This window comes from Aethina tumida, chromosome 3, assembly GCF_024364675.1.
Source record: "Aethina tumida isolate Nest 87 chromosome 3, icAetTumi1.1, whole genome shotgun sequence".
NCBI classification, from domain to species: domain Eukaryota; kingdom Metazoa; phylum Arthropoda; class Insecta; order Coleoptera; family Nitidulidae; genus Aethina; species Aethina tumida.
In genome coordinates this window covers 20,425,076-20,439,296 of record NC_065437.1, presented here as the reverse complement: position 1 = coordinate 20,439,296, position 14,221 = coordinate 20,425,076, and the positions used below count along the sequence as shown (strand labels likewise).

The window sequence follows — 14,221 nt, the reverse complement described above, 5'->3', positions numbered from 1 at the left end:
CAAAGCATTATTCAAATATGTAACGTAGAATTAGAGCAACAATACCTGGATTTAAATTTGCCACAGATCATTGCAGATTCTGTTGTCATTATGAGATTTACGCAAATGATCTACATTCAAAGCCCCGGTTTCCCATTTTCAACTTTTGTGAAAGAACAGTGTCCATTTTCACACAGGTTACTGCTATTGATCGCCATGGAAAATGTTTATTTATGAAATTTTAATTTCGGTTTTAATTGAAAACAGACTATAAAATGAAAATGTTGGATTTTATAATAATTATTGAAAATAATGTTAACACCCAGATTAAAGGCACTTGACAATTGAATTATCATTATTGCATAATTAAATTGGGAAAATCGCTCAGATATCTAATGTAGCCTTTTTGAAATTCCATTAGCTAGATTATAAATTTATAATTTCACTTCACTTTATTCATGTATTGATCTAGATAAAAAAATTTAATCTATATGTGCTTTTCAATTTGCCATTTTCTGGGCGGGCCTAGATAACGATATTTAGATTGTGTCGATAGAGATTTAATAAATAATGCTAAATTCCGTAAATAGCTACTGATATTAATCGATTTTTGATTTATCAGACAATTCAAATATGGCCGACTGAGTTTTTATTAACTTTGATTATGCCAGTATATGAATTTTTTATTACTATGAAAGATATTTTTTTCTAATTAATTATTAATTATAATATCAAACAGATATATTTATTAAATAAAAACATAGTACAAAATATACTATGAAAAAAATATATTTATAAAAATACGTATTCAAAAACAGCCTAGAATACTTAAAATTATAATTATATACTCTAAGCATTTTATTACACAAAATATAAAGATGTAAAAAAGTTAATTAAAATTCGATTTCATTTTAGTGTTCTTATTTTTAATATGCATAATATAAAAATATATCAATTTTACAGACATCATTTTACAAATAATGATATAATGATATAAAGAGGTATAAAACTTTAATTAAATTGTTATTTTATTTTAGTGTCAGCATTTTTTAATATGAATAAAGAAATATAAAAATTTAATTAAATTTCGATTTTACTCTAGCCTCTGTACTTTTTAATATGAATAATTAAAATACACTAATTTCATGGAACATTTTATAAATATCTACTCAAAGAGTCTCCAAAATGTACAAAATTTATTTACTTTAGGCATTAAATTACTATATAATGATAAACAGATATAAAAATTTAATAAAATGTAGATTTTATTTTAGTATTTTTACTTTTTACTATCAATAACTAAAATATATCAATTTTAAGGAAAATATTTTGTAAAAACCTATTCAAAGACAGTCTACAAGATGTATAAAATATTTAAATAAACTTAAGATTAAAATTTAATCTATTTTTTATATCTCTTTATATCATTATGTTTAATATAGTAATTTAATCTTATTTTGCGTCTGTACTTTTTAATATGAATAAATAAAATATAGTAATTTAACGGGACAGTTTCCAAAATTTATAAAATGTTTATATATTTTAAGCATTAAATTACTAGATTAGACATAATGATAAAAAGAGATGTAAAAATTCAATAAAACATCAATTTTATTTTAGTGTTTTTACTTTTTACTATGAATAACGATTTTAAGGAAAATATTTCAACGACAGTCTGCAAAATGTACTTCAAACATTAAATTACTATATTCAATACAATGACATAAAGAGATATAAAAATTTAATTAAACTTTTTTAATTTTATAAATATCTTTTCAAAGACAGTTTCCAAAATTTATAGAATATTTATATACTTTAAGCATTAAATTACTATATTAAATATAACAATAAAGAGATAAAAATTTAATAAAATGTCTCTTTTATTTTAGTGTTTTTATTTTTTACTATGAATAATATAAATTCCACCAATAAAAAATTATAAATACCTATTTAAAGACAAAATATTTACAATCTTTAAGCATTAAATTACTATAGCAGTTATAAGAGGTATAAAAATGTTATAAAATATCGATTTTATTTTAATGTTTTTACTTTTTGCAATAAATAACTAAAATATACCAATTTTAAGAAAAATATTTTCTAAATACCTATTCAACATGTATAAAATACTACAAGTATCTAATATAATAATTAGACATATAAAATTTAATAAAACTTTATTTTAGAATTAAATTTTATTTTAATGTTTATAAACTTTAATCGTTAAATTACTATATTATGCGAATATAAAGAAATGGTTTAAAAATTTAAATAAAGGATAATTTAAAAAAATGTTTTAGAACAAATTTCTTAAGTACTTTTGTAAATGGTTATGAAACTAATACATTAAAATTTATATTTTACTAAAAATAAAGAGTACTAGTACTACAAAATGTATATACCCACACAACAAGGGTAGTTATATGTATAAATAACATTTTAGGATTTTTTAATATACATATAAGTTGATATATGAATACATATTAACCCGGCATTAATAAACTCCGTCCCTTGTTGTTCAACCACAGTCCCGTTCGGTTTAGTTGCAATAAAAGTGTGTACGTCGGGGGACCGTTCGGCGACTTTGTAAATTTTCCCAATAAAGAAAACAATAACGGGCCCGACAACATGTAAGGGGGGGACCGCTTGTAATTGAAGAACGGCAATCACACGAGCCGCCCAGGGCTGATTAACAAGTCATATGTACCCTGCACCGCGGGGTTGCTCATATATTGCGGCCACCCGCCGAGCGCAATAACTGGGCTCTACGCGGACCGTGGACAACGCCGTTGTATTGAATGCATTACGCCGTTTATACAGTCATTTCGGGCTTAGTTTGACCCGTAAATCACTTTACATGTTGATTTACCACTGTTGTCAAGAGAGCGGCTATTAAATTGATTTCATTTACTTTTGACACGTGCTTTGGTCACCCAAAAAGGAAAATATTAATCGTATATACCCTAATAGTTTTGTAATGTTGATTATTAACGCCAAATAAAAATATTTTATTTGTCAATAAAAGGACATCAAACAAACATAGGGAATGTTATGTTATGGAAGATTACAAATAAAACGAGTTATCCTACTTATAATTAATCATATTAGTTTAAATTAAATTAAAAATTTTTGAAATTTAAAATTTAATTTTTACATTTCCAGATTTAATTCAATTTATCAATGTTGCATTTCTTAATTAAATAGTTGATTGACGTTAATGAACGTTTTTGAGACATTCATATGGATTCATCCTGTTGGATTATTGTAGTAATTTATATTTTATCGATAAAAATTCGTGTAAAATAAATGGAATTTTTATTCCCATTTGATTTTTTCCTCTTGATTCACCCTGTGTATTATTGATTTACTTTGCAATATGTAATAAATAAAATTAATGGCTCCATTTAACTGAAATATCAGAATTGTCTAAAAATCGTTTAAATTAAAAACCTAATAATTTATAAACATGATGAACATTTGGGATTGTCATTTTGTGTCTGTACTGTTTATTCTGTTATGACATGCATGATAAAAGAGATGCCTAATAATTAATCAAATATGAACAGGATTTAGATTTCGATGTATAGGTTCATTAATTATATTTACAAAATTTTATCAATCTATTTCGACCAACTGGATCAGACTTTCGCTGTACTTCAGTTTGGATGGACAGTTTGTTTGTGAAACTAATTACTCCGGCACTTGATGACACTTTCCAGATTATAAAATTATTTATTAATTAAGAGTTTATTGCTCACGAAACGTAATTTACCTTCAGGCTTGAATTTACTTTTCAATTTGCTTGGCTTTATCAACTTGTGCTGTTATTCTTTATCTCGGGACTAGGTTTTATTGACGTTTTCGGGGGAAACAACCATTTTGTAAAAGTGGAAATTCCCGGAGAACGGGGAACTCTGCACTCTCGGATCAATACCAACAACTCTCGTCCCCACAGTTTCGTGGTCGATTTACCAATTAAGATATTAGGCAAGATTGTGATTTGTCCTTTTGTATTTCTTTATTTTTTTGTCTTCCGCATGTAAACTTTTTTATTGAAAGTTAGAAGTAACAACAACTAACAAAAAAAATACATTTTGTATTTATATAAACGTATAACGTTTCGTCAGACTTCTTTCATGTGATGCAGAGCCAAGTCCGCCGTTCATCTCGTCACACCGTTAATATTTGACAAGTGATGGTCATTTAATATTCAGATGATACACATCCAATTTGCGCATCTATGTGCAGTGAATGATGAAAATGATATTTAACAAAGCTTAGTAAGTTTGAGCAGCGCTCACACATGGATTCTAATTTCGTTACACAAACACAATGCAGAAGCATGACAGTTTATCATAGTATATTAATGAGATATACATTTGGGCAGCTGTGTGATATAGTGGCCATAATTTAGTGGGGCAAACTAGCCAGGTACACAGAGCCTGAGCGTCACACTAATCCCCATATGATTAACACCATAAATCTGGCTCGGATTAACGCAATCGCCATAGCGGAATGCCATGAACTATCGTCTTCAGCTCGCCGATTCTACGGCCTACTGTTTTATTATGCATATGTGCCACGCTCATTACATGCCTCCTTGATTTATGACCCGGCATGCTCACTAACGATAACAAATTTAATTTCGCTTTCTGCCTCCGCTTTGCCGATAAATATTTGGATGGATTATTGAGCTTTTTCAGTTTTGTCAAGTTTTGAGAGCTAAGTCAACTGTTTTGGCCGCGTTAATTTCGCGTTGTGGCGCGTTGGAGTCATAAACATAAATTAGTATTCGATTTCTGGTTACCATGGTAGCGACAGATACAATGAACCTACGGAATCTATTTTGGTGTACATTCCAAATACGTGTTTCAAATAAACATGTGTTATGGTACGAGATTTTTTAGATAACATATTAATTTGCCTCATTTGTAACTAAAGACGCCAATAAATGTTAAAAGATATGCATCAAATGATTAATTCTCCGTCTCAATGAAGAGACAAATTATCACCAGATGGCAATTCTGTTATATTTTATGAATGAACAAGTGTAAACATCTCATTCAACAAGCAACCAAGTGGCACTTGTGAGGGTGGGTGATGAAAACAAGAAGGGTGTGGCCACTTAAAGTTCGGCAACATGAAAGCCTCACAACATTCAGAAGCAATGTGCCTTAGATAATAGCTGACAGTGTGAAATTTATTAGTATGTATTCACTGATCGTGATCATAGATGGGAAACAAATAACCTCAATTAGTGATTTGTTGGTTTATGGAATTGGATATTTAAGGTTTGTACAGTTATAAGCAATGACATTTTAAATGACTTACCCTAACTCTAGCTTCGGTCAGATTAGTCCACATAGCTATTTCTTCCCTGGTACTCATGTCAGGATATCTGTTTCTGGCGAAAGTTGCTTCCAACTCTTGTAATTGTTGACTAGTGAAGTGCGTACGTTGTCGCCTTTGTCTTTTAGTTTTCTTATCGTTCTTCCCGTCGTCGCCTTCCGACTGTTCTACACCTACGCCAGATTCCGTTTTGATTGGGTCTGTTAATGATCGACTTGCTGCAAAAAATAAAAGTGGTTAATGAAACTAAATTATTACATTCATTATTTTAATTTAGTAATACTTTAAACATAATAAAGCTTCGAAATTTGTGGATACATAGTCATAAAAAATGGCATTGATTAGTTTACATATATTAGTACAATGTTTAATGAAACAATACGGAAAAATTTATTCTGAAAATGTTTCGTGTCGTAAAAAAAATAATCGTTTTCCAGTGTACAACATAAAAAACTTTTACTATTACACAAGCACACATTGATGGGCGCATTAATCGTTAAATAACGGTTCAGCATGAAAAAGTTAAGGATAAAATCACTTTCAGCGTTGAAAATGTTTTACAGGAACGATTACATGAGGCCTGGTACGCACCGTAATTACACTTTCAGTTCTCAATTAATTTTAGTTTAACTAAACTCGTCCCTAATCCCCATATGTCAAGCTAATTATTTAAAGCACCGAAATAGCGTTTCTCTTTTACTATTAAAGAGTGGGATTAAGTTTATTGCGTCTGTAACTTTTTCAATGTTAGTTTTATATGTTGTAGCTACTAAGTGGAGAGGAGCAGTCTAATTAATTTTGGCCGGCTTAGTTCGTTTAGTTTTTTATGTTGGTGCACATGATGAAGATAAATTTCTTCTGAAGAACAAAGTGCAGACGTCCGTTTCTTGTTTCTTACGAAAATAGAAGTTAACACACAAGAAAAACAATTTATTATATTTATGTATAAAAGGAGGATAGATACATTTTCGTTTTACATGTAAAATATTGCTTTCGAACACAATCAACGTGATACGTGCAGTTTTACATCTGCACTGTATCTACATCGGCGAATGAAAGGAAGGAAAAATAATTGCAAAATCTTTCGATCAGTTTTCCTGGCACTTTTCGGGGCTTACCGGCTGAATTTTTAATCAGTTTCTCAAACAGGAACCGTTTTAGACCGTTTCAGCATTACGCCACGAATATTTTTCCCTTTATTTTTAAAGCTCAGCTCTTCAATTTTTCGGTTTATTTAAGTTAAGTACGAACGGATTATGCTTTATTTTATGAATTATATATCACGTATCTAAAATTTTAATTACCTTTTGTTTGAAAATTGTTAGGATGAACATTTTAGGAACGAATAAAAAGGGATTTCTTTCGTTTCATCCCCCAGTTTTATTTCTTAATTAGTAAATACGTAAGCCCGCGTTAATTAAATTTGAGTTTTTCTCACGAAAAAAGGTTACGTTTGTTTGCACATTTGGACACACGGTCGCGATTCATTTAATTTTAATGCTTGTGAAAAGAATGGCTTAACTGAAATGGCTATTTTTGAATATATATACCGAACATCTGAAACAAATAATTCGAAAAATAAATGGCTAGATAATGTTTTTACTGTATTTATTTATCCTGTCGTTATTTTTAATAAGTAATCACTGATCAGTGAATATTTTTATGATGTGTAAATAATTAACAATGATATTTTGTAACGCCTATAATTATAGATATGATTTAAAGCAACACACAATCTAATGCAAATATTATTTACACACGACAGTTTCGTATTATAAATAAATAAAAATTAATCTTTATTGAGGTGACTATGTAGTTTATGGAGTGCTATGACGTAGAGATTAGAAAACAATTTCAATTTAAATTAATCAGTCAAAAAATTTTTGCTGCCTCTTATCAGGGGCGGCAAAAAATTTATCGAATATAAAGAGCATTAGTCGATATTATTAATTCAGTTTCAACATAGTTACGTTCGATCATATAAATTCCAATCAATTTTAATAAAGTAATATGGGTAAAAATTATGTGGACTACTACAGTGTATTTGACAGGTGAAGATGTCGGCAAAAAGCCAATCGCAAAGCTGTCAGCGGCTTGATGATGGATGGGAGGCGGTACGAAATCAAAGTAGTTATCAAAATAGGCATATCTATGATCGCGTTGTACCTTATCAATAATGGTTTCATTTTGAGCAAACAATTCCAATGTATACGTCCGACACAAAATAATAATAGCACTCATTGGTATTTTATTTTGTTTGGATCGTTCTGGTACAAATCGGCATCAAGATTCTTCAAAGTAAATTTGCTGCAAGTAACTGTTTAAAAAATATGCATTTGATATCTACCTATTTTTTTAATACAAATAAGTAATTCCTTTTAAAGTAATTAACTGATATATTGCACATTAAAAGTCCCCAAATTTTTTAAAATAAATTTCAGTCAAAATACTAAGAAATATTATTACACAAAAATTCTTGTTCAATAACTAAATTTCCACTTTCATACATGAAATTCTATTTAGTACAATGTGAAATCTTCTAAACTGCAAGTAACAAATTTTCATTTGATATCTACCTCATTTTTTAAGTAAATAGCAACTGTTACTGCTTTAACAGTAATTAACTGATATATTGTACATTAAAAGCCACCAAATTCTTCAGTGAAGTAAATTTCCCTCAAAATACTGAATACTTATATAATATTCAAAAATTTTAGTTCAATACTTATAATTCACTTCTAAATACCACATGACAAATTTTATTTCAATAAAATTAAATTTTAAAACTGTATGTAAGTGTTTAAAAAATATATATCTTCTCACATTTTTAATATATATGAGAGTAAAATAAATTTCAAAGTAAAACTATTATACAAAAATTCTAATTCAATATACCACATGATAAATGGTATTTAGAGAAAAATGACATTTCTCGACTGCAAGTAACTGATTTAAAAAAATATATATATGCAATTAATATCTACTTAAATTTTTTAATACATATAAGTAACTGGTTTTAGAGTAATTAACTGGTTTATTGTACATCAAAAGCCTTTAAATCTCCGATAAAGTCATCATAATCTGAAAATAAGCTAGAAAATCGCTTAAGTTGTTCGCAATCCTCTATTTATATAGTCGAAATCCACCGTTTTTATAAATTATTTCAAATTAAATTTATATCCTACATATGTTCGCACAATAAATTCTGATTTAAGAAGTCGATCCTCCAGATTTAAAAATAATCTTTGTTTATATGAACACTTTTGTGGTCACATAAATTAACTGAATGCGAATTTGTTTGATTTAGGTAATATTTGCTTGGAGGATCTTTATAAACAAAAACGAAAAACGCCGTAGGTAGAGTGGACAGTCATAACAATTATTTATTTTCGGAATGGTTCGTCAGACTTAAATTAATGTGGTCAATTTATTAAATGGACGAATACACGACAAGTACTATTTTAACATTGCATTTTTCCTTGTTAACTCGCACGAAAAACACGCAAAGAAAAGTTTTAGTTTGTGTGCCCTGCCCTAAATTTGCCACTTTTAAAATAATACATCTAACAATAACATAATATTTTGGGTAAGTAAAATGATATATTACCTTTGCGATCTCTCGTTCTTGATCTAGCGGCGGCTGTGGGAAAAGGCAACTGGGGGTGGTCCATTGTGGTGGATCCCGACATCCCGGAGTGGGCATCCCGGAAATCTCCGGTCTCAGCCCAAACTGCAATACAATACCAAGTTGCTCGCCGTTCTACTAATCTCGATCGTTATTTAAAGTAGTCATAGCTTTCAATAATGTTAATCAAACTAATCCGCTACGACTGCTTCAAATACTTAACTAGTATTTAACATTTCCATCATCTACTTAATTCAAATTTAAATGCGTGCAATATTCCGGGATATCAGTTCCAATTTGATTTTAGAATTTAACCGCATAAAAAAGCAACTAAAAAAATATATTCAAATTTGTGCGCTTGTAAGTTTTAAATAGAAAAGAACTCCAGAAATAAATAAGCAAGAACGCGTAATATTTTTAGTTTTGTTTTTTAAAAAGTCAAGATTTGTCACGTACAAACATACCCCGAAGAACTTTCTTTCGCTTTTATTGGGTCAATAAATTTATTTATGGTGAACGGGGTAACTATTTTTATGCCGGACGATTATTTTAAATCAGACACCGCTTTAGAAAATGCGATCGCAAACTGTTTCAACAGAAATATTGCTTGAATGTTTGCCCGTTTAATCCGGTTGTGTGGTGAGGTAAATAAATTATTTGCTTATTTGTTATAACATAAACAATGTTCATTATTTATTTACTTATAGAATCATAGCTATATGTAAGGATTAGCCTGCGATTAACTGGTGATTGTTTTGGCTTAGCACTAACATATTGTACATAATTTATTATTGACTGGTATTCCCGCGCGCTTTTAAGTTTTTGAATAGACAATTTTAGCGTGTGTAAGTTTTGTGTCAAGTATTTAATGTAATAATTTACTTATTTACAACGGTATATTAATTAATTCGTTTATGTTTTTATTTATTTAAATAGTGTTTGAGATTGATTACCTCAATTTGAATTGTGTGTATTTTAAGATCGGTTGTGATTTATAATTAATAAATAGATTAGCATCATTTCATATTCAATTAGATAAATTGCACTTTTCAATTTGTATAACTTGTGAGTTAAATAAAAAACAAGTAGTAATACTTAGAAATATGTGTAGTTGAGCATTATTTTATTGTAAATGTAAAATTTCAATACATTTACTTTTATTGAATTTTCCATCAGATAATTTTTAAATAAAATAAAGATAATATCACAAAAGCACTGAAATTTTGTTATTATATACTAATTGTTTAATTTATAATTAAAATCAATATCAAATTCTGTAAACTGCATCTTAATAATTTTATAAATATTATAATAATTATTGCTAATTGTTTAGAATTACAGCTCCACCTATTTTCAGCTATAAAAAAATCGAAGAATTGTACTGTATACTATTTTGTACGCTTATTTTTTTTCTGAAAGTTCATCAAAAATAGATAAATGTATTTTTAATCAATTTAATAAAAATGACATATTCAAAATTTCATAAAAAGTTAAAAAATTACATTGTTAATTTTTTTTTTGAAAATATTCTATTTTTGATGGACTGAAAAAATAGATTAGCTTAGATTAGTTTAGGTTTTCATTTCTTTATGAAAAAAAGACATACAGTTTAAAAAAAATCAGTATTAATCCAATTTAAAATTAATTTTTCTTTAAGAAATTTTCATTTTTTCAATTGACCAAGAAAGTTCTTTGTCACGCCTAAAATTTATAAAAATTATAAAAAAAAAAAATTTTGAAAATGTGCTATTTTTGATGAACTTTTTGAAAAAAATAGACATATCATATTTGAAAAATTTTTCATGAAAATTTCAAGCATAAACTGCAAAAATCAGCATTTGTTTAAATTTATAATTAATTTTTCTGAAATAGAAATGCTATTTTTTGATCGTTCATATTCTTTAATGCGCCAAAGCGTGTAATATTTAAAAAAAATTAAAATGTTTTTCCGATTTCTTTATAGGCAAAAATAGGCGGAGCCGCGATTCTAAACAATTACCAAATTATGTAATACATATTAGTAAAGAATTATTAAAATATTTAGTCTAATTAATTAAATTATCAACAAAATTTGGAAGTTACTTATATAGTGTACACCTAATTATCTTTTTACACGTATTTTTTTACAAGAATTTAACACAAATTAAATCGATAATATAATACATTTAATGAATTAAAATGTGTACACATGAAATAAATTCTTAAGTGAACTCCAACAAGGTTTTCTTATTATTTTCTCTTTTCACACTAATTTTTTTTTTAGAAATAGAAAAGAATTAGGTGTATTAAATAATATTATTTTTTATATCATATATATTTTTTGTTTCTACATGCTTAAAAATTATAAATATTATATTAAATATTAAGTATAAATATCTTACTAGTTTTAAAATTGTTTTTCCAAATATTTTTGTATAAAATTAAATGCAACAAAAATAGAAATTAAATAATTGTTAATATAAAAATACTGAGAATTTATAACAAACGGAACAAAATACTAAATTTGTTTATTAATTTATTTGATATATATGTGATAAAATTTACCTACACACATAAAAGAATATTATTTTTTTCCTAAAAGTACTAATTGTATTAAATATTAGACATACTTAAATAAGGATCATTTTGACTTTTTTATAAATAGTAATTTTCATTAAATATTTTACTTTTTATACAATAAACCATTGTTTGAAGGGTCTAATTCGATTTCAAGGTAGCAAATTTTTTAAAATGTCAGATACAAAAATCATCAGATCGTTAAACCTGTCATATGCTTGCAATTCTAACATGGCACACTTACAGTAGAGAAATATTTCATACATCCGACAAATTTAGATTTTGACCCACTCAGCCGGCTAAAGTTTATTAATGCACGAAAAATAGTTCCAGAGCAAAATTTCAAAGCGCTGAAGTTATGAATTGGCATCAAATATGCACGTAATAATTAACGGCTATAAGTCAGTGTCAACTCCTCCCACACTAATTGGTGCCTAACCAGGCTGTCAACTACGGCCGTGTGTTTTTTTTTTCTTTCTGGAACAGTGGCACGCCGATGCACATATGCTGGAAGACACATCGACCATCTTCAACGCCCTGACGGCTTTATGATCTTGATTTATTGCAAACACACAAATAGCTGGCTGATAACCACAATTTTCGACATGTTTTACAGTTTCAACTTTCATCCGGACTAATTTAAGACATGTTTTATTAGCGGCGACCGCCCGATTTATTTACGGTCGCCGAAAATCATTTTATTATTCCTAAAGAGATTTTCACGACGGTATTCGTAAACGTAAACCGATTTAAAAACGGTAAATATATTTTTCTACGACACTACTGCCAAAAGAATTTTGCCTGTTCATTCTTTACTGTTTAAGACAACATAAATAAATTTCTCTTCGGTGAAGTTTCGCTCTTCCTTTTTTAGTTTTTGTCAATTGTGTGAATCAATTTGTTATTTAAAACATTTAAAAATATACAGTTAAATTCTACTTTCATTAGAATATCTACCCATAGTTGACTAAAGAGATGAATATTATTATTCTATGAAAATTATTGGACAAATATTTCCAGACAAAAGAAAATAGAAACTGACTAAATGTCAATTAAGACAATTGCTTTTTAAAATGTTGATTTTCGTAAACCGCATTTCCATGTCTGATTTTTTTCTGAAATATCATAAACTCTAAAATTTAGCTCAACTTCAAATTGTCAAATCAAACTTTGTACAGGCACTTTTTTAGGTAACACCTTATTAAAATATTGAGATAATACTGGCAACTATTTTTGAAATGGAAACAATTGAAATTTTTTTTAAAATATCAAAAAAAAAAGAAAATCGAGCTTTCCATATTTTTATAATTTATGATATATTAAATTATCTTTAGCTGTGATATAACGATATTTCTATTAAATTTTGGAATCATTAATATTCCCTATATATTTTCAGTATAATAAAAAATAATAAAATTTTGCTTGTCATTTGACGTCTTTGTAAAATAACACAAATATTAACATTTCCAAATTAGCTCAACAATAGTAACAATTATTATAGTTGTTTAACGAAATGTCCAAATAAAATTTATAAAAAATTAAGACCTCACATTTTTATTTACATTTTGATAAGAACACTGCATGACATAGTTATAAATTTTTGAATAAAAAGTAAATAATATAATTCATACTTTATTGTTTAACTTTTATAACGAGAACGTGTACGGGTATATTTACACTGAAAAATATTTGTTTAAATTACTAAATATTCTGTTTGTTAGAGAAAACAAATAAAGCATTACTTCTTTTATTTTAGAAACCCGTGCTGAAAGGCAAACATTGCATGTGCCTAACTAATATTAACTCAAAAACATATATACAATTTTCAAAACGAAAGAAATTGTCATAAACCCTCATGGTTAAAAATAAATAAATAAACATGTTTCAATAGATGTTGAGTTTATTTAATTCAGCATTTCACCCACAAAGTTGCGAGTTAAAGGGTTGTGAGGATATTAATAATGACGCATCTCGCTGTTCATTTATGACGGCAGGTGACAATAGTCAAATGACAAATTGCAGTATAAAGAGACCAGTTAATAAAATAATCTTCCATGGAATCGTCACAAAGCAGATAGTAAACAAGAGTAATCTTGGGCGTTAATCCCGAGATCCCGTTTCAGAAGTGTTAGTTTATGGCCGTGCCACCTGGCGGTCTAATATGTGACTGATAAATGACTTCCTAAAATCCTAAAGGAAGCCCAGATTAAGGGCTTAGTGGACGTGTCGCGAGTCTGACGGCGAGAATCAACCCCCGCAGGCCCCCCGAGTCACTCCCCCGACGGCCGCAGCGGCGGTTTGCGATCGGCCCCCTTCGGACGACGCTGCCGTCAGTGTCAGGTGCGTCGCCGGGCGTCGCTGTCTCAAACGTGACGTTATTAAGGTTTTTTCGTTGTCGTATGCGAGCGTTTAACGGATACCACCGGGATGAAGAACAAGAAAAAAAAAGCGAACAGACGCGCACTGCAACGACAAGGGAACCCTTCAAGATCTCCCCGAAATATTTTTAGATTTGTTGTCGGGATGTGTTGTTTTTTTAAGGAATAGCTTTGCTGTATATAGCAAAAAAAGTTGCCCCGAAATAATTGTGTATGGGACTCAGTAGAGGACTGTTGTTATCCTATATTAAGAATAGTTAAAATCTGAAGTGAATAATTCCATTTTATTTTACTTTAGATTGTTGTGATTAATCGTAGAAATTATAAAAATCAC

At 28.6% G+C, this 14,221-nt stretch overlaps 1 protein-coding gene across 7 annotated transcripts in view; it reads right to left on the bottom strand.

The window, feature by feature from the left end:
• Window positions 1-14,221, bottom strand: part of LOC109609047 (pituitary homeobox homolog Ptx1) — a 30,978-nt gene that overhangs the window by 4,354 nt on the left and 12,403 nt on the right. For 5 of the 7 annotated variants that reach the window (XM_049965018.1, XM_049965019.1, XM_049965016.1 and 2 more), the window contains exons 3-4: window positions 8,936-9,058; window positions 5,311-5,546 (exon numbers count right to left, since the gene is read on the bottom strand). In XM_049965018.1, the coding sequence (XP_049820975.1) occupies window positions 5,311-5,546; window positions 8,936-9,058 (359 nt within the window). The remainder of the gene's footprint in view (window positions 1-5,310; window positions 5,547-8,935; window positions 9,059-14,221) is intronic. The other 2 variants (XM_049965021.1, XM_049965022.1) reach the window with 1 other exon arrangement.